The sequence below is a fragment of the Molossus molossus genome, unplaced genomic scaffold (genome assembly GCF_014108415.1).
Source record: "Molossus molossus isolate mMolMol1 unplaced genomic scaffold, mMolMol1.p scaffold_m16_p_2, whole genome shotgun sequence".
Taxonomy (NCBI): domain Eukaryota; kingdom Metazoa; phylum Chordata; class Mammalia; order Chiroptera; family Molossidae; genus Molossus; species Molossus molossus.
The window spans coordinates 9,478,836-9,498,615 of record NW_023425355.1 but is presented as its reverse complement, the minus strand read 5'-3'; the positions used below and the strand labels follow the sequence as shown (position 1 = coordinate 9,498,615).

At 36.3% G+C, this 19,780-nt stretch overlaps 1 protein-coding gene across 2 annotated transcripts in view; it reads right to left on the bottom strand.

Moving 5' to 3' along the window:
• Positions 1 to 549: 549 nt before the first annotated feature.
• LOC118636069 (putative P2Y purinoceptor 10) overlaps positions 550 to 19,780 on the bottom strand; it is a 43,599-nt gene continuing 24,368 nt past the window's right edge. For both annotated transcript variants that reach the window (XM_036271130.1, XM_036271129.1), the window contains one exon: positions 550 to 1,676. In XM_036271130.1, the coding sequence (XP_036127023.1) occupies positions 584 to 1,627 (1,044 nt within the window). In that variant the 5' untranslated portion in view covers positions 1,628 to 1,676 and the 3' untranslated portion in view covers positions 550 to 583. The remainder of the gene's footprint in view (positions 1,677 to 19,780) is intronic.

Below are 19,780 nucleotides of genomic sequence, written 5' to 3'. Positions count from 1 at the left end.
ATTTGGGATGAATCTGAATTGTTTCTTTCCCCAAGAGGAAAAAGTAAAAGTCTCATAGATATTGTAAATTATAAGAATATCAATTCTCATAACTCCTATTAATAAACCTTTCCTCTTTAGTCTACATTGTTTAACTAGTGTGTTATTTTCTAAATGATGCTAGGGTCATATTGCTCTCATGCACATTTTTAAACATTTCAAAAATTCACCCATAATATACCTGTTTTCAATTTACATTTTGTGGTTTTGTTTGTTTTTGTTTTGGGGGCTTTTTTTTTTTTTTTTTTGTAGAAGAAGATGAAAAGACTGGGCCCATTTCTGAGGAACAGTTGTATAATTCATTCTGATGCTCATCACTTCCTGCAAAGAAAAATATTTTATGTGTTCCGTAGAATAATGCATTTCCATTTGGACAGAAAATATAGGTATGAATAACTCCTTCAAAAGTGCAATTTTAAGAATGAAGGAAAGGAGGCTATGTTTTTTTAAGGCATTCAACAACATAATTTTTTTTTAAGAAAAATCTTCAAGATGACATAGCTAAAGTGATAGAACATATAGATCATTCTCACTAATTATTTGCTTATGTTGTCTTGGAATCATCCAAAAATTCAAGAGAAATAGTTTGAAGATCTTCTTTCCTGTGATGAATCTCCAAAACACTGTCCTTGCATCTCACACATGACTGAAAGACCAGGCCGCCGTGTTCTGAAAATCTATCACGAAATTCTGAGGTCGTAAAATAATAAACAACTGGATCAAGACAGCAATTTAGATTTGCAAGACACAAGGAAATGATGTGGAAACATAGAGTACTCTTGATAAAGGAGCAGTTTAAAAAGACATCTTGTTTCACCATCATAAAAAGTGGGAAGTTAAGGTGGTAAGGGGTAAAACACACAATGAACACCACTGCACACATCAGGACCATCCACAAAGCCTTTTTTCTCTCCTTGGTATTCTGAGGGGGAACTTGGAATTCTTGTAAAGATTTTCTGGTTTTCCATGTGCAATAAGTAATAATTATAACAGGTAATACAAACCCTCCAAGTTCAGCTACAGTTACCATGCCAATGGAAGAAGCCATGCTAATGTGTTGAAGTCCCAAATCGGCAAAGCAGGATTCAGAGTTGTTGGCTAAGTGTGTGCTTCTCAGGATGGGAAGTGGCAAACAGGCAGTGCCCACGACAACCCAGATGGCAGCACTGATGCCCACATCATACCTACGCTTCCAGGCTCTGGCCCTGAAGGGCTTGAGGAGAAAGAAGCATCTCTGAAGGCTGATGCAGGTCAGGAAGCAAATGCTGGCATACATGTTGAGATACTTCAGGTAGAAGCACAGCAGGCAAAGGGTCCTCTGGAAAGGCCACTGGTGGCTGATGTAGTAGTAAATCCGGAGGGGTAAGGAGAGCACATGAGCAAGGTCAGCCACAGAGAGGTTGATCATGAAAATGATGGCTTTGTTTTTCTTGCTGATGAAGCGGCACAGAACCCACAAAGCTGCACTGTTGGCCAGAAGACCAGGGATGAATATGAGACTGTAGGTGGTTGCATAGAGGGTGTACTGAAATGGCATTTGAAGATCGGTGCACTTTGTTCTTGTGTTGTTTGTGCTGTTACTTCCCATCTTGAGGATTTATATCCCTTCCTTAAGGAAAGCATCAGAGTGATGATTTCTGCCCAAAATAGAGTAAAAACATCATCAAGGACATGTCAGTTTATATTTGAGTATACAAATATATTTGCTTCCTAATAAGAAGTATTAAAGTGTGAACTTTCATAAATTCAAAAGGTCTTTTCTGTGTAAACTAAAACTATCATGCCAATATACAAATGGATAACAGAATTGTGGAAGATATTTTCAAGAATGAAAAGGATCGCTATTTTGGCAATAAGCTCAGTCAGATTTTTCCCTTTGTAGTCAGATGAAGTAATTCAATTTGTAGAGATAACCAATAAACAATACCTCATTAATAAATAGCCCCCAAACATACATTTCAACAGTCTGTGGGGTTCCACATTTCAGCTTTACAGTTGTCTCCATCTGTATTTCAATTGGAAATCTAGTTTATTTCCCTATCATCAACTCTGGGAGAAAGAAAATGTAATCCATTTTTAACTGCAATTTTATCAGGGATTAGGTAGTCGCTGAGGTGAGTCTGTGAACCTTTGGAAATGAAACATAGGATAAAAGGCTGGGGAATGGCTGCCAGGTCACCAGGTTTGGAAGAATAAGGGCTTGGAAAAGATGGTGCAATTCATATTACCTTTGCCTCTTTTAGAATTTGGCTGAGGGTAAAATTAGTTCTGCTTATTGGTCATGCCACATTCTAAAAGCTTCTGTAATTTTAAAGATTTGTGTTTACTTGCAGAGTTATAGAAGCTTGAGACAGTCACATGTATTGAGACTATCTTTGCAACCATTTCAAGAAACTACCAGAGTATGTGAAGCACTAGAGGGTATCTGGTAATAGATGCAACAAAAGGGGCTATTTCTACTTCAACTCTCAGGGTAAACTCAGTGAAAAGTTATTAATATGGATGGTTACATTTTTAAAATATATAAAAGTGTAGTTAGAATACAATATCATATTAGTTTCAGATGTACAACATAGTGATTAGACATTTATTCACTCTGATAAATCTCCTACCCATCTAGCACCATACATAGTTATTACAATATTATTGACTATATTTCCTATATATCACTATGACTCTTCTGTAACTACCAATTTGTACTTCTTAATCCCTTTCACTTTTTTGCCCATCCCCCAACCCTCCTCCCATCTAATGACCCTCAGTTTGGTTTCTGTATCTATGATTTTGTTTATATTTTGTTTATTAGATTTTACATATAAGTGAAATCATACAGTATTTGTCTTTCTCTGTCTAATTTGTTAGCATAATGCATCCATATTGTTGCAAATGGCAAGATTTTATTCTTTTTATGGTTAAGTAATATTTCATAGTGTGTGCGTGTGTGTGTGTGTAATATTTTCTTTATCCACTCATTGATCAATGGACACCAAAGCTACTTTCATATCTTGGCTATTGTCAATAATGCTAAAATGAACACTGAGGTACATAAATCTATTTTGCTTGTTTGTTTGTTTATCTTTATTGATTTTAGAGAGAGAGGAAGGGAGAGGGAGAGAGAGAGAAAAACATCGATTGGCCACCTCCTGCATGCCCCTCACTGGGGATCAGGCCCACAACCTGGGCATGTGCCCTGACCAGGAATCAAACCGGCGACCTCTTGGTGCATGGGTCGATGCTCAACCGCTGAGCCACACCAGCTGGGCTATTTGTTTGTTTTTTACATAAATACTCAGAAATAGAATTGCTGGGTCATATGTTAGTTCTATTTTTAATATTTTGAGGAACCTCCATACTTTTTCCAATAGTGGCTTCCTCAACTTACAATTCAACCAACAGTGCACTAGTGTTCCCTTTTCTCCACATTCTCACCAATGCTTGTTGTTTGTTGACTTTTTGATTATTAGCCACTCTCAGAGGTGTGAGGTTATATTGCATTGTGGTTTTCATTTGCATTTTTGTTATGATTAGTGACTTTGAACATGTTTTCATATGTATGTTGGCCATCTGCATGTCATCTTTGGAGAAATGTCTATTCCTAACAATCATAATTGTTAGAAAGATCCTTCCTCTAGTGAGCCAAAATCTGTATCCCTGTCATTTCAACCTAGTTCTGCCTACGGAAGCCAAATAAAGTCCTGTTATACATAGAATGCTGCAAACATCTGAAATATCTGAAGACAGCAATCCTGCACTCTCTCAAATCTTCCCTTAATTCAGGTTAGACATTCATTTCTAAAATGACATTATCTTTATTTTTTATTTTGTTTTTGCTGGTTTTTTTGTCAGTACATTATTGCTTTTAGCAAAAAGCCACTATGCTACTTATTTTAACCTTGAAAATAGCAGTTTAACAACTCACATGTTTGATATTTTTAGGAAATATGACTCATGCATCTCGTTTAGAAAATAATAAAACATAAAAGATGTTAATGTTTCCTTATATTTTTATTTCTTGCAAAGGCAGTTAGTTTTCTTCACATTTTAATGTAATTAAAGGGACAGTGACACAGACTGAACCTTAACTACTGAAAGCAACATAGAGTCTGAGAAAGTTCCTATTCAACCTCAAACACAACCAATTAAAATGTTTCAAGATTCAGTTAACCCACATACAGCTCACATAATGCCACACAGCTTGTTTGATGCTTTTGCACTGACTACATGGGACTTTCAAACAGACTGTATTCCCTAACTGACACTTCATTGCAGTCAAACAGTCAGCTCATTTAAGTAAACAGCTTCTTTGACTGTTATTTTAACTTAGTTGGCTATTTTGCTGACTTGACCAGTTTCTCTAGCAAACTGTAAATAGAGCCAAACACTATCTTTTTTGTGGTTTGTTTATCCACTGAATCAACTAAAATAATTTATTTTTTTGTTCTGTGCAGTCAGTCTAAAGAAAAAAAAATATACAAGATTGAACCTGAATTATTTTTTAAATAAAATTTATGGAGTAGTTAATATACATGAAGTCTTCCCTGGTTATCTTTGGTTTTGTTATAATAATAGTTAATAATCACTAAATGACTACTTTTTCAAGGTGTTATACTAAGTACTTTATACACACTCTGTCAGTCAATCATTCACAGAAATCTTATGCAACAATAGAATATTATCACCGTTTTACAGATGGGAAAGTGAAGCCCCAAGAAAGGCAAGGCTCACGTTCTCCAAGAGGCCTTCTCTGACTTCTCCAAAGTTCAGGATCATTTTCTTTAGTAAGAGTGTATTTAATATACCTAGCATGTTGTGGTTATTTGCTTTTCCATGGAGTCTATTCTGTTGCCTTAAATAGAGTGAAATCTCATCCATATCAAAAACTCACTACTACTTTTTTCCTTTACCCCATAGTAAAGTGTCTCAAACATAAATGGTATCCTCTAAGTCTTTGTTGAGTGAATGACTGGATGTATGATGAATGGATAAAAGGGGGAGGGCAGTCCCTTTGAGAAGAAGGGAATGGGTGTCTGGGGAATTAAAATTTAGCTGTGATGTTTGATTTGACCACCAGGTGTCATAAGTATACCAACGTTCAAGTATCTTGATATTTAACACATAATTTGTTTTAAAATTCAATTAAGGGAGAAACCATACTAAAGGAGAGAAGTATCAACAACCTCCTCTGTAACCACATAAGAAGAATCTTTTAAAGGGTATTTTAAAGAGTTTTGATTTTTTTCAGCCTCCATACTTTCTCCTATAGTTCTTTGAGGTTGATTTCTAAATTTATTATAGATACCTAGAATATTAGAGCTTTTAAAGTTCATCAAGATCTTCTGATCTTGCCACTTTTAATAGATGAGGAAACAAAGGCCAAAAAACCAAGAAATTCAGTTTTCCAAATTCCCACAGAGAATTACTGGCAAAGGCTGAACCATGAATCTCTTGCCTCCCACTACAGAGCAATTTTTATTTTTCCAAGAAATTCTAATACGAAAACCATATTTTTGTAATTATATAATAATAATATAAACTTTCAGAAATAAACCTATGCCAGATTTTATAATACTAACCTTGACAGTGAACTGTTACAACAAGAGGGATTAGTCCTTTCCAAATATTCCAGGACGAATACAGTGTTTTAAAAAACAGAATGAGTGTTCCTAGTCCCTAATGATAAGATTGTGTAAAAATCTGCTTAAAACTCTTAGACTAGGTTGTTTTTAAGATTTCATTATTTCTTCACAGAAGGAATAGAACTTCACATTAGAAAACAGAGATAAACAAAAACAACCCAAAATACATACATATCTATCACCAATATGTCCATTGCTAAAATTTTGGTATATAACACTCTATTTTTGTTTAAGCCTATAGACCTATAAATGAATGCATGTATAGATATGTTAACTAAAGTTGACTCATCTTCACATACTTTTTATAAGCATAGTTTATATTCATTCAAAAATATGAATATAATCTCTTGTCAAGTTTGGCCAGTGTGGCTCAGTGGATGAGCGTCGACCCATGCACCAAGAGGTCGCCGATTTGATTCGCAATCAGGACACATGTCCAGGTTGTGGGCCCAATCCCCAGTAAGGGGTATGCAGGAGGCAGCCAATTGATGTTCTCTCTCATCAATGTTTCTATCTCTCTCCCTCTCCCTTCCTCTCTCTCTCTAAAATCAATAAAGAAAAAAAATTTAAATAATCTTGTCAATAAATAGATATAAAAAAATAATTTTAAAGCACCCTTAGAATTTCACCAGAATCATGTACTATAATTTATTTGTCTAGTGAACATTGACCTTTACTCTAATTTTTCACTGTTAGAAACAATGCCTTGATAAACATTCATTTATCTTTGTACATTTGAGCAACTATTTCCTTTGAATAAATTCTTAAAAGTGGATTTTCTAAGCTTTCAATGTATAATACCACCAAGAAGGCATCATATATGAAATTCCAAAGCTGATATTTCCTCCCATAACACCACAATGTCAGATCTATTGGTTTTCCAAAAATGTCAAGTTCTTTTTAGCTAGAGGAAGAAGTATGATATACAAAATTCTGATTCATTCTCTTTTTCCCTTCATGGTCTAAAGTTTAATTTTTTAAATTTATTTTATTGTTGAGAGTATTACAGATGTCTCCTATTTTCCCTCCTTTGCCCCTCTCCACCCATCTCAGACCCTACCGCCCCCCTCCCCCGGCCTTCACCTGTCTATTGTCTGTGTCTATAGGCTATGCATATATGCATACAAGTTCTTTGGTTAATCTCTTCCAGTCCCCTGTCCCCCTCTTCCCTCTGAGATTCATCAGTCTGTTCCATGTTGCCATGCTTCTGGTTCTATGTTATTAATCAGTTTATCATGTTCATTAGATTCCAACATAAGTGGGAACATGTGATATTTGTCTTTCTTAGACTAACTTATTTCACTTAGCTAGTAATCTCCAGGTCCTCTCAAAGCTTTTTTACAGCTGCATGGTATTCCATTGTGTATATGTACCACATCTTTTTTATCCACTCTTCTACTGATGGACACATAGACTGTTTCCAGATTTTAGCTATTGTAAATAACTAAGGTCTATCTCAAAATAACTTCCTCTACCTAGTCATAAATCAATCCAGACAGAATTTATTACTCCTGCCTTTATACAATGATTCTCCAACTTGAGTATGCTTTAGAATCATATGGAGGGCTGTCCCAACCACAGAGTTCCTGATTAAGTAGGTCTAGGTCTAGGTCTAGGTTCGGGCCCAAAATTTTCACTTCTAAAAATCCTATGTGATCCACACATGATCTCACTTATTTGTGGAATATAATGAAAACAGTAAGCTAATGAACAAAATAGACCAAGAGACATAGAAATAGGGTACAGATTGACAAACCTCAGAAAAGGGGGATGGGGGGAGAGGGAAGAGATAAACCACAGAATTTATGTGCATGTATGATGTATATGTAACCATGGACATAGACAACAATGCTGGGGATAGGGGGTGGGAGTGGGATTGGGAGGAGGGTGTCAGTGGGGGAAAAGGAGAAACATCTGTAACAAAATAAATTAATAATAAAAATTCTAGGTGATCCAGGGACAACACAGTGGAAACCACTTTCCTAATTCACTGCTTATACCAGCAAAGATTGTGTGTTATCTGAGAAACCATGTATTATCGCCTCAAGAATATTGTGAATCACTTAGTTAATACTATAGACTGAATGTTTAAAGGTTTATGTGCCTTTCCAATTCATATGTTGAAATCTAATGGTATTTGGAGTTAGTGCCTTTATAAAAAATGAGACTGCAGAGAGCTCTCTTGCTCCTTCCACAAGTGAGCAGACCACTGTCTATGAACCAGGAAATTAACTCTCGCCAGTCACTAAACCTGATGGCATCTTGATAGTGGACTTTTCAGCCTCTAGATCTGTGAGAAATACATGTTGTTTAAGCAACCCAAACTATGGTATTTTTGTTATAGCAGCCCAAACAGACTAAGACAACTAATTATATACTCTTTTCCACCCCGAATGAGGAAATTCACACAAAAGTTTGTGACCTAATTTTCATAATTATATACAATATGGCCCATTTACCCACATTCTATTATTCCTCCTGTCTTTAAAATGTGGAAGAAAATGATAATAAAACAAAACTAAAATGATGCTAAAAAATATTGCATTGTATGGAAAACAATATGGTGTTACCTCAAAAAATTAAAAATTGAACTTCCATTTAACCCAGTGATCCCACTTCTAGGAATATACCCTAAGAAGCCTGAAGCACCAATCAGAAAGAATATATGTACCCCCATGTTCATAGCAGCACTATTTACAATAGCTAAGATCTGGAAACAGCCCAACTGTCCATCAGTAGACGAATGGGTAAAAAAGCAGTGGTACATATACACAATGGAGTACTACGCAGCTGTAAGAAAGAAAGATCTCTTATCCTTTGAGACTACATGGAGGGACCTGGAAAGTATCATGCTAAGTTAAAGAAGCCAAACAGAGAAAGACAAGTATCATATGATCTCACTTATTGGTGGAATATAATGAACATAACAGTATGAGGAATGGGGTAGTCCCAGAGACGTGGAAGTGGGGTACAGACTGACAATCCGCAGAAGAGGGGGTGGTGGGGGAGAGATAAACCACAGAACTTATATGCATGTATGCATGATCAAAGGACATGGACAACAAAGCCGGGGGGGGGGGTGCGTGTCAATGAGGGAAAAAAGAGAAACATCTGTAACAAAAATTTAAAAAAATTAGTTAATAAAAAAATTAAAAAATATTGCATTGTGTTTAGGTTTTAGCAAACAATAAGAATTCGTTTTAAAAGTTCTGCAGTTCCCTTAATGCTATAATGAGATGTTGAACTTTTAATCATTGTTTTTTTTACCACAATTGATCTTTTAGAAAAACCTAGTAAACTTACCTGAAACATTCATATTCAACTGATTCCACTTAAAAACCATTATTAATTTTCAGAATTACCACTGATTTTTGGTTTATATAAATAATGTTTTTAAAATACAAAACTCCTAAAACATAAAGTGTATATTATAGAAAAGTAAAATGTGTCATCTCAGTATTCTTATGTTTTTCTCCTTTGTTGTCAAAAATGAAAACAGTTAAATTCAATCAAAGCATGTCTCCCGTTTATTAGTTATTGTTTTATATACTGATGATAAGGTGGTATACAGACAGACATGGTCTCTACCCTCATGAAGCTTGTAATCTCATTGTATTATATCCCATTCTCCCCATTTAAAAATTGGTACTCGTCTATTAAAGTTATACTTGTCATATGTTCTTAATGAAGGCTTCTCTGAATGCCAGTCCACCAGTACTGTTCTTCACAGCTCTCCTGCTACACAGTCTCTTTCTAGCAATAGAATATATCATGCAATTAAATCATTGACACCAAAATATTAGTTGGTTAGTTATAGCTTTTAAACAGTTTTCTTTGCAAGAATATTAGTACTTAATGGGAATTTTTTAAAAATAGCTTAATTGAAATGATTGATGGAATTTCAAGCAGTAAAGTTACATTCGAAAGACTCTTCAGAGTCAGGGAATTTTCTGCAACTCTGAAATCATAGCTATTGACTAGTAACCTATTAGTATACATGTGTAAATCCAGACTGCTATAAAGCTTACTGGACCTTGATGATAAAGATTATGATAGCTATATCCAATCTTATTATTTCCATGTCTCCATTACACACAAGGCTAGTGATATTGGAAAATAATACTGAGGGAGAGGGAGCAGTGACTAACTTTACATTAAAACTGAGTGTTCCACACAGAATCCAATAGGCCTATGGTAGCTTTAAGTTTTTCCACTTACTTCTTGTTAAATGACTGCAGTAAGACAAAATAATCAGAAGTTCAGGCCCACCAGAGTGAAGTAAAATATTTTCTTCTCACTCCAGGCCCACTGCCCCGTGTCTCTCAGTCCACTAGAGTGGCAAAATGGAGACTATTAAGGAACTAAATGGGTGAAACTTCATTGGTTATTTGTTATAGTAATGAAGACCATAGACTTTGGTGGTTGTGAGTACCTAGCCTATAGTGAGCACTTCATTGCTATCAACTATAACGCTAAGGGGAGAGGTCATGCTCTGTGTAAAAGTTATAGGAAAGTACAAAAGAAAAATAAAGGGGTTGGGGTGAAAACATACTGGTCTCTGTGACTGGAATAATTCTTGGTCCTGGGAGATGCAAGACATATAATACTTCTGCGTCATTTAACAATATGATTCTGTCATGCATTAGGTGTTTTTGTTGTTAAGATTTCCTTTGTTACATTTTATGTAGCAATTCTTCAACTAAACTTAATAGTCATAGACTCATAGTTCTGGAAAACAACCAAGTAGAATTGCATAGTCTATCATTTTTGTGCTTTAAATTATTAATCTGAATCCCTAAAACTAAAGGACTTTGTCCAGCTCCCAAAAAAATGGCGGCGGAGTGAACGGAGCTACACAGACCGTCTCCCAGAACCAAACTGGAATTACAACTATAACACAGACAAATCGACGGGAAAAACCAACAGAAAAGCAGCTTGCGAGGACCATACAACGAGGGACACTGACTCCATCCCGGTAGGCTTGGGAAGGCGCGAGACGGGGCCGGGAGCCCACGGTCGGCAGCTCGGCAGTGGCCTTAGCTATAAGCGGCGCCCGCGGGTTACACTCCCAGGCGGCTCCACAGCGCAGCCGGGACAGAGGCTGAAACAGCCACAGCCACTCAACTTGGGCTCCGGCGGAGGGAGGGCGGACTGGACTGGAGCTGTGTCGGGACACTCGGGGTTTGGAGGCGCTCAGAGCTTTGGCTGAGTGCAGCCACCCAGGACTGTGGCCACATTGCTCCTTCCCAGGGCTCTGAGAGAAGCAGCAGCCCCTCCCTCGGAGATCCAACCCCACCCTGTGGGCCATTGAAGTGCTAATTGAGGCTCACTAACAACCAGCATCTGCCCCACCCTCGTGAAAGCCCCTTGGCTGAGCACCAGAGGGAGTTTTTCAATCAACTGACAACCCAAAACTCATCAATTAACCTAGACTGCTAGCCTCCAGGCAAAAAGCTAGAGGATAACAGTACGTTTCCTGGGCTGGCAACTTTAACCAGGAAAGTAAGACTTGACAGTGGTGTTCAACCCGGGTCCTCCCTCGCTCATCTAAACACAGGAGAGGGAGCCACAAACAGCAGAACACCAACACCCACAGGGAGAACTTGACAGGCTCCAAAGCCCACAGTGATAGCTAAAATGGTGAAACACAGAAACAGAAGCCAAATGAAAGAGCAAGACACCTCCACCGAAGATGAGATCAATGTGGAGCAATTAGGCATGTTAACAGAGCTAGAATTCAGAGCCATGATCTTGAGGAAGCTGAACAGCATGAGTAAGGACATAGAGACACTGAAAATAAGCCAAATGGAAATTAAAAACCAACAAGAAGTGATAAAAAATGACATATCCGAAATAAAAAACACATTGGAAGGTTTAAAAAGCAGAGTAGGGGAAGCTGAGGACCGGATCAGTGAATTAGAAGACAGGGTAGAAAAAATCAACCAATCAGAAAAACAAAAGGAAAAAACTATTAAAAAACAGGAAGACAGCTTAAGAGAACTATGGGACAACTGGAAACGTAATAATATTCGCATTATAGGAGTCCCCGAAGAAGAAGAAAAGGAGCAAGGGATAGAGAATATATTCAAAAAAATAGTGACAGAAAACTTCCCTAATTTGGTGAAGGAAGAAGGCATTCAAGTTCAAGAAGCACAGAGAGTCCCAAGTAAGAGGAACCCAAACAGGCCCACACCAAGACACATAGTAATTAAAATGCCACAAATTAAAGACAAAGAGAGAATCCTAAAAGCAGCAAGAGATAAGCAACAGGTTACCTACAAAGGGAACCCCATAAGGCTCTCAGCTGACTTCTCACAAGAAACACTACAGGCCAGAAGAGAATGGCATGAAGTAATCAAGGTCATGAAAAACAAGAATCTGAATCCAAGACTACTCTACCCAGCAAGGCTATCATTCAAAATAGAAGATCAAATAAAGAGCTTCCCAGACAAAAAAAAGCTAAGGGAATACATTAGCACCAAACCAGCACTGCAAGAAATGTTAAAGGACTGCTGTAATTAGCAGTAGAAATGGGAAGAAAAATAGAACCACACTAAACAAAAATGGCAATAAATAAGTACATATCAATAATCACCTTAAACGTAAATGGATTGAATGCTCCCATAAAGAGACACAGAGTAGCTGATTGGATAAGAAAGCATGACTCATCTATATGTTGTTTACAAGAGACCCACCTCTCAACAAAAGACTCACATAGGTTGAAAGTGAAGGGATGGAAAAAAATTTTCCAAGCAAATGGAAAGCAAAAAAAAGCTGGGGTAGCAATTCTCATATCTGATAAAATAGATTTCAAAATGAAGACCATAACTAGAGACAAAGACGGCCACTACATAATATTGAAAGGATCTATCCAACAGGAAGATATAACCTTGATAAACATATATGCACCCAATATAGGAGCACCAAAATATATTAAAAATCTTCTGGAGGACTTCCAAGGAGAAATCGACAACAATACAATCATAGCAGGGGACTTCAACACCCCGTTGACAGCACTGGATAGATCCTCTAGGCAAAAAATTAGCAAGGAAACAGAGACTCTCAATGAAGCACTAGACCAAATGGATTTAATAGATATCTACAGAGAATTACACCCCAAAACTACAGAATACACATTCTTCTCAAGTGCACATGGGACATTCTCAAAGATAGACCACATGATAGGACACAAACTAAATCTCTACAAGTTCAAGAAGATTGAAATCATATCAAGCATCTTCTCAGATCACAATGGCATGAAACTAGAAATCAATTGCAACAAGAACATGCAAAGACATTTCAACACATGGAGGCTAAATAGCATGTTATTAAACAATGAATGGGTCACCGAGGAGATCAAGGAAGAAATTAAAAACTTCCTGGAAACCAATGAAAATGAACACACAACAACACAAAATCTATGGGATGCAGCGAAAGCAGTTCTGAGAGGGAAGTTCATAGCACTACAGGCCTACCTCAAAAAACAAGAAAAATTTCTAATTGACTGTCTAACCTCACAACTTAAAGAATTAGAAAGCAAACAAAAAGAAAACCCCAGAGCAAGTAGAAGGAAGGAAATAGTAAAGATCAGAGCAGAAATAAATGACATAGAGACCAAAAAAACAATTCAAAGGATCAATGAAACAAAGAGCTGGTTTTTCGAAAAGATAAACAAGATAGATGGACCCTTAGCTAGACTCACCAAGAAACAAAGAGAGAGAACCCAAATACACAAAATCAGAAATGAAAGAGGAGAAGTAACAACCAACACCACGGAAATACAAAAGATCGTTAACAACTACTATGAACAACTGTATGGCAACAAATTCGACAATCTCAGCGAAATGGACAAATTTCTAGAAACACACAGTCTCCCTAAACTATTCCCGGAAGAGATAGAAAACTTGAACAGACCAATAACAACTAAGGAAATTGAAGAGGTAATCAAGACTCTCCCAGCAAACAAAAGCCCAGGCCCAGATGGTTTCACGGGGGAGTTTTACCGAACATTCAAAAAAGAACTAACACCCATTCTCCTCAAACTATTTCAAAAAATTCAAGAAGAAGGAAGACTTCCAAACACGTTCTATGAGGCCAGCATAATTCTAATTCTAAAACCAGAAAAAGACACTACGAAGAAAGAAAACTACAGGCCAATATCCCTGATGAACATAGACGCCAAAATCCTGAACAAAATACTAGCAAATCGGATCCAGAAATACATCAAAAAAATTATTCACCATGACCAAGTGGGATTCATCCCAGGGATGCAAGGCTGGTACAATATTCGCAAATCAATAAATGTGATACACCACATAAACAAAATGAAGAATAAAAACCACATGATCATATCAATAGATGCTGAAAAAGCATTCAACAAAATCCAGCATCCATTTCTGATAAAAACGCTCAGCAATGTAGGAATAGAGGGATCATATCTCAACATAATAAAGGCCATATATGAAAGACCTACAGCCAACATCATACTCAATGGACAGAAACTAAAAACATTCCCATTAAGAACAGGAACAAGACAGGGATGTCCACTTTCGCCACTCTTATTTAACATTGTACTGGAAGTCTTAGCCACAGCAATCAGACATGAAGAAAAAATAAAAGGGATCCAAATTGGAAAGGAGGAAGTGAAACTGTCATTATTTGCAGATGACATGATATTGTACATAGAAAACCCTAAAGACTCCATCAAAAATCTATTAGACTTAATAAATGAATTTGGCAAAGTAGCAGGATACAAAATTAACGTCAAGAAATCGACGGCATTCTTGTACATCAATGATGAACTCACAGAAAGAGAAACTGAAAAAACAATCCCATTTACCATCGCTCCAAAAAAATTACGATACCTAGGAATAAACTTAACCAAAGAAGTAAAGGACCTATTTGCAGAAAACTACAGGTCATTGAAAAAAGAAATAGAGGAAGATATAAAAAAGTGGAAGCACATACCCTGTTCATGGATTGGAAGAATTAACATAATTAAAATGTCCATACTACCCAAAGCAATCTATAGATTCAATGCAATCCCCATCAAAATACCAACAACATATTTCATAGAACTAGAACAAATACTTCAAAAGTTCATATGGAACCAAAAAAGACCCCGAATAGCCACAGCAATCTTGAAAAAGAAGAACAAAGTTGGAGGGATCACAATACCAGATATCAGGTTATACTACAAAGCGACTGTAACCAAAACAGCCTGGTACTGGCACAAGAACAGGCATATAGACCAGTGGAACAGAACTGAAAACCCAGAAATGGACCCAAGGCAATACGCTCAATTAATATTTGACAAAGGTGGCAAGAGCATACAGTGGAGTAAAGACAGCCTCTTTAATAAATGGTGTTGGGAAAATTGGACAGCTACATGCAAAAAATGAAACTCGACCATCAACTTACACCATACACAAAAATAAACTCAAAATGGATAAAAGACTTAAATGTGACCCGTGAATCCATAAAAATTCTAGAAGAAAATGTAGGCAACAAAATTTCGGACATCATACGGAGCAGAATTTTCACTGATACATCACCTAAGGCAACAGAAATAAAGGAGAAAATGAACACATGGGACTACATCAAACTAAAAAGCTTCTGCACAGCAAAAGAAACAATCATCAAAATGGAAAGGCAACCCACTGTATGGGAGAACATCATTGCCAATGATGTATCAGATAAGGGGTTAATTTCCAATATATACAGAGTGCTCATACAACTCCACAAAAGGAAGACAAAGAACCCAATTAAAAAATGGGCAGAGGAGTTGAATAGACACCTCTCCAAACAGGACATACAAATGGCCAAGAGACATATGAAGAAATGCTCAACATCACTAATCATCAGAGAGATGCAAATTAAAACAACAATGAGGTATCACCTCACACCTGTCAGAATGGCCGCCATCAACAAATCATCAAACAACAAGTGTTGGCGAGGGTGTGGAGAAAAGGGGACTCTAATACACTGCTGGTGGGAATGCAGACTGGTGCAGCCGCTATGGAAAACAATATGGTGCTACCTCAAAAAATTAAAAATTGAACTTCCATTTGACCCAGTGATCCCACTGCTGGGAATATACCCTAAGAAGCCTGAAACACCAATCAGGAAGAATATATGTACCCCCATGTTCATAGCAGCGCTATTTATAATAGCTAAGATCTGGAAACAGCCCAAGTGTCCACCAGTAGACGAATGGATCAAAAAGCTGTGGTACATATACACAATGGAATACTATGCAGCGGTAAGAAAGAAAGATCTCTTATCCTTTGAGACGACATGGAGGGACCTGGAAAGTATTATCCTAAGTGAAAGAAGCCAAGCAGAAAAAGACAAATACCACATGATCTCACTTATATACGGAATATAATGAACATAACAGTCTGAGGAATACAGTAGACCCAGACACATGGAAGTAGGGCACAGACTGACATCCCTCAGAAGAGGGGATGGGGGGTGGGGGGGTGGGAAGAGATTAACCACAGAACTCATATGCATGTATGCATGACCAATGGACATGGACAACTAAGCCGGGGACAGGGTGGAGGGGGGGTGGGGTGGGGGGTGCCAATGGGGTAAAAAGGTAAAATATCTGTAACAAAAAAATAAATAAATAAATAAATAAAAAATAAATAAATAAAGACTTTGTCCAAAGACAAAGACCATTTCAGACAAAGCCAGGTCTTCAATCCATGTCTTACTGGATTCACTTTGTTTAATGTGCACTTTTCACTATATCACACTATTTATAATATTATTTAGATTTAAATTTTTCTACAGTTATTTCACATTTTTCATCTATTAATCTACATTCTTCCCCAAGTTTGAATGCTGCACACTGGGCACAGTGTACATGTTCAGTAAAGACTTGTGAATATGTTGATTACATTTGAGGATGTATTAGTTACACAAGAAATGTTATATAGGAGGCCACTGCAAGACTACTACCATACTTACATGGAAGGCTATCTCATAATGTAAAAGCACATACAACACTTAAAAATCCCATAAGATTGAGTAGAGTTTCTGAATGCATATAAACTAATTCATAATAAAAGTTAACATGACAGACATGCAAAGTTATAAGGACTGTGAATTGCAAGCTAGAGAGAGTATACCAAGCAATAGGAAATATATCAAGCATTTCCATGAATGTGTTATGCATACTGTTATATTCACAAATTTTTAAAAAATATTCTCTGTTGCTAGCATTTTCTTTTCCTATTTTGCATGTGACTAAGTGATTTTCCTTTAGGTCCAAATATGAAATTGTTCTCTGGGACACCTTCTCTGACTCTTCTCCAAATCTGATTTAACTACTCTTCTGTGCCTCTATAATATCCTGTGCTTCCCTTATTGGCTGGATCACCCACTAGATGTTATACTCTGGGGCATAAATTAGATTTTACTTGATCAAGTTTGCATAAAGAGAATGAGAAGTTTCTAGCAAGCATTAAATACTAAAAATATGTTGTTTAAATGAATTGAGGAAGTGGAAGAATCTCAGGTACAAGATTCAAAAATAATATTAAGAATTAGCAGTCAGCATCCCCATTCATTCCCCCCACACACAAAAACTAGATAGGCCTGAAAACTTCTAGTTCTAGATGAGATATAGTAAATTCACTCTACCCCATTATTCCTGATAATTATGGCTAAAATCCTTGGAGAAAATATATAAAATAAACGTCAGAAGATTCTGAAATGGGGAGAAAATAGGAAAGACTAGCTATAGTTCTCAAGACTCGAGAAAAATTATGACATTGACTGTTGTGTGTGTGTGTGTGTGTGTGTGCACATGTGTATGTTTGTATTGCTTCCTATATATATTCTGGACTGGGCACTAAAGAAGCCCTCAAGTGAGAAAAAATATTTTTAAAACTGGCTGAAATTTTCCTACATTTTGTGCAAGACATATAACTATGAATTCAAGAACTGAGTTTATCATGAACAGGATAAATACAAATAAATGCACATATAGACAAATCATAGTCTTCTGAAAACCAAGGACTAAAAATCTCAAAATGAGCCACAGAGGAAAAATACATTATCTATAGAGAAACAATGGTTCAAATGACAGAATATTTCTAATCAGAAACCATGTAGGCAAACAAAAATATCCTTTGGGAATACCCAGGTGAGTAAAATTAAGTTGACATGCTCTAAAGCAATTGCTAAAGAAAATTATTAAAACACAAAGGAAGCCTGGTCGGTGTGGCTCACTGGACTGAGCATGGTCCCATGGACTAAAAGTTCCCAGTTTTATTCCTGGTCAGGGCGGCACATGTCTGGGTTGTGGGCTCGATCCCCAGAAGGGGGTGTACAGGACAAAGCCAATTGATGTTTCTCACTCATTGATGTTTCTAGCTTTCTCTCCCTTCTTTTCTCTCTACAAAAATCAATAAAAACATATTTTAAAAAAACACAAAGGAAATGATAATCAAAAAATTTTAACATCAAGAATGAAGAAAGAACAACCTAAGGAATAATATATCCAGAAAAACTGTCCTTCAAAATAAAGGAATAATTAAGACAATTCAAATAAAAATAATTGATAGTAGTATTCACCAATAATCAATAAGAAAGAAAGTCCTTTAAGATGAACTAAAAGGAAATAAGACAATAACTGGAACCCAAAAGAAGAAGTAAAGATCACCAGTATATGTAACTATGTAAGTATAAAAGAGAGCATAAGCATATTTGTTCATATCACTTTTCTTATACTCTCCAATTTAAAGGAAAATTTCATGGAACATTAATTACAAACAATTATAAAACTATGTTGATGGGCTTATAATGTATAAAGATATAAGATGTATGACAATAGAACAAAAGGGAAAAGAGGGAATGTGGCTATAGTGAAACAAAGTTTTTGTGTATTATTGAAATTTGGTTATATTAGATTGTATTAGGTAAGCTGTTAGTTGAAATCCATAAGAAAAACACAAAGAAATAATGTAAAAGAAACAACAAAGGAATTGAAAAAGTACCTGTAAAAGTGTCTATACAACACAAATGACAATAAAAATGGATGATTATAAGAGGGTATCACAATAGCATAAGGAATAAACAGCATAAAAAAACAAATAGCAATATATCAGATGCATAATTGCATTATCTGTAATTATGTTAATAATAAATGAATTAAATACTCCAATAACAGAACAGAGATTGATAGAATGAATTCAAATAAACAACTATATACAAATTTATACTGCCATCAAAGACACAAAAGGTAGAAAGCACAAAGAAGTTAAAAGATACACCGATGTATAAAGTAACTAACAGAGTTGGAAGGGCTAAACTCTGTCAGAAAAACTAGATAATTATTAGAGACAAAAAAGATGTTATGTAATTATTAAAGGGTAATTCAATCAGAAAGACATAGCAATTAAAAACTTATGCACTTAAATATATAGTACTGAAATACATGAACTTAAAGTTGACAACAGTGAAAAGAGAAATAGACAATTTAACAATAACAGTTGGAGACTTCCATACCCTATTTTAAATTATGGATTAAAAATAATTGGTAGAAGATCCACATGTACATACAAGATTTCAGCAAAACTTTAAACCAAGTATACCTAACAGACTGTGATAGAATACTCCACCCAAAAACAACAGAAGATACATTCTTCTCAAGTATATGGGACATTCTGGAAGAGAGAACATAGAGTAAGCCACACAACCCTTGAAACTTTAAAAGGATTGATATCACACAGAGTATGTTCTCTGACTATAATGAAGTTAAATTTAAAATGGATACAGGAGAGTAATGTAATAAAAATGGTGGCATGGGAAGTTTTAGCATTTTTTCCCCAAACAAACATCAATTTGGACAACTATTTATGCACAAAAATACCTTCACAAAAGTCAAAGATTCCAGATGAGAGATTATAGCACCTGAGTGAAGCACAGAAATAAAAAAAGTTTCTTTGAGGAGGGTAGGAAAGATAGATTCACATTACTGGCATGACCCCTCCACCAAGCCTAGGCAACCATGGGGTGTTGACAGAGATAAACACCCCACCGGAGAAGGAGAGTGAAGTTATTGACCAACTCCCTAAGGGCTCCCACAAATCCAG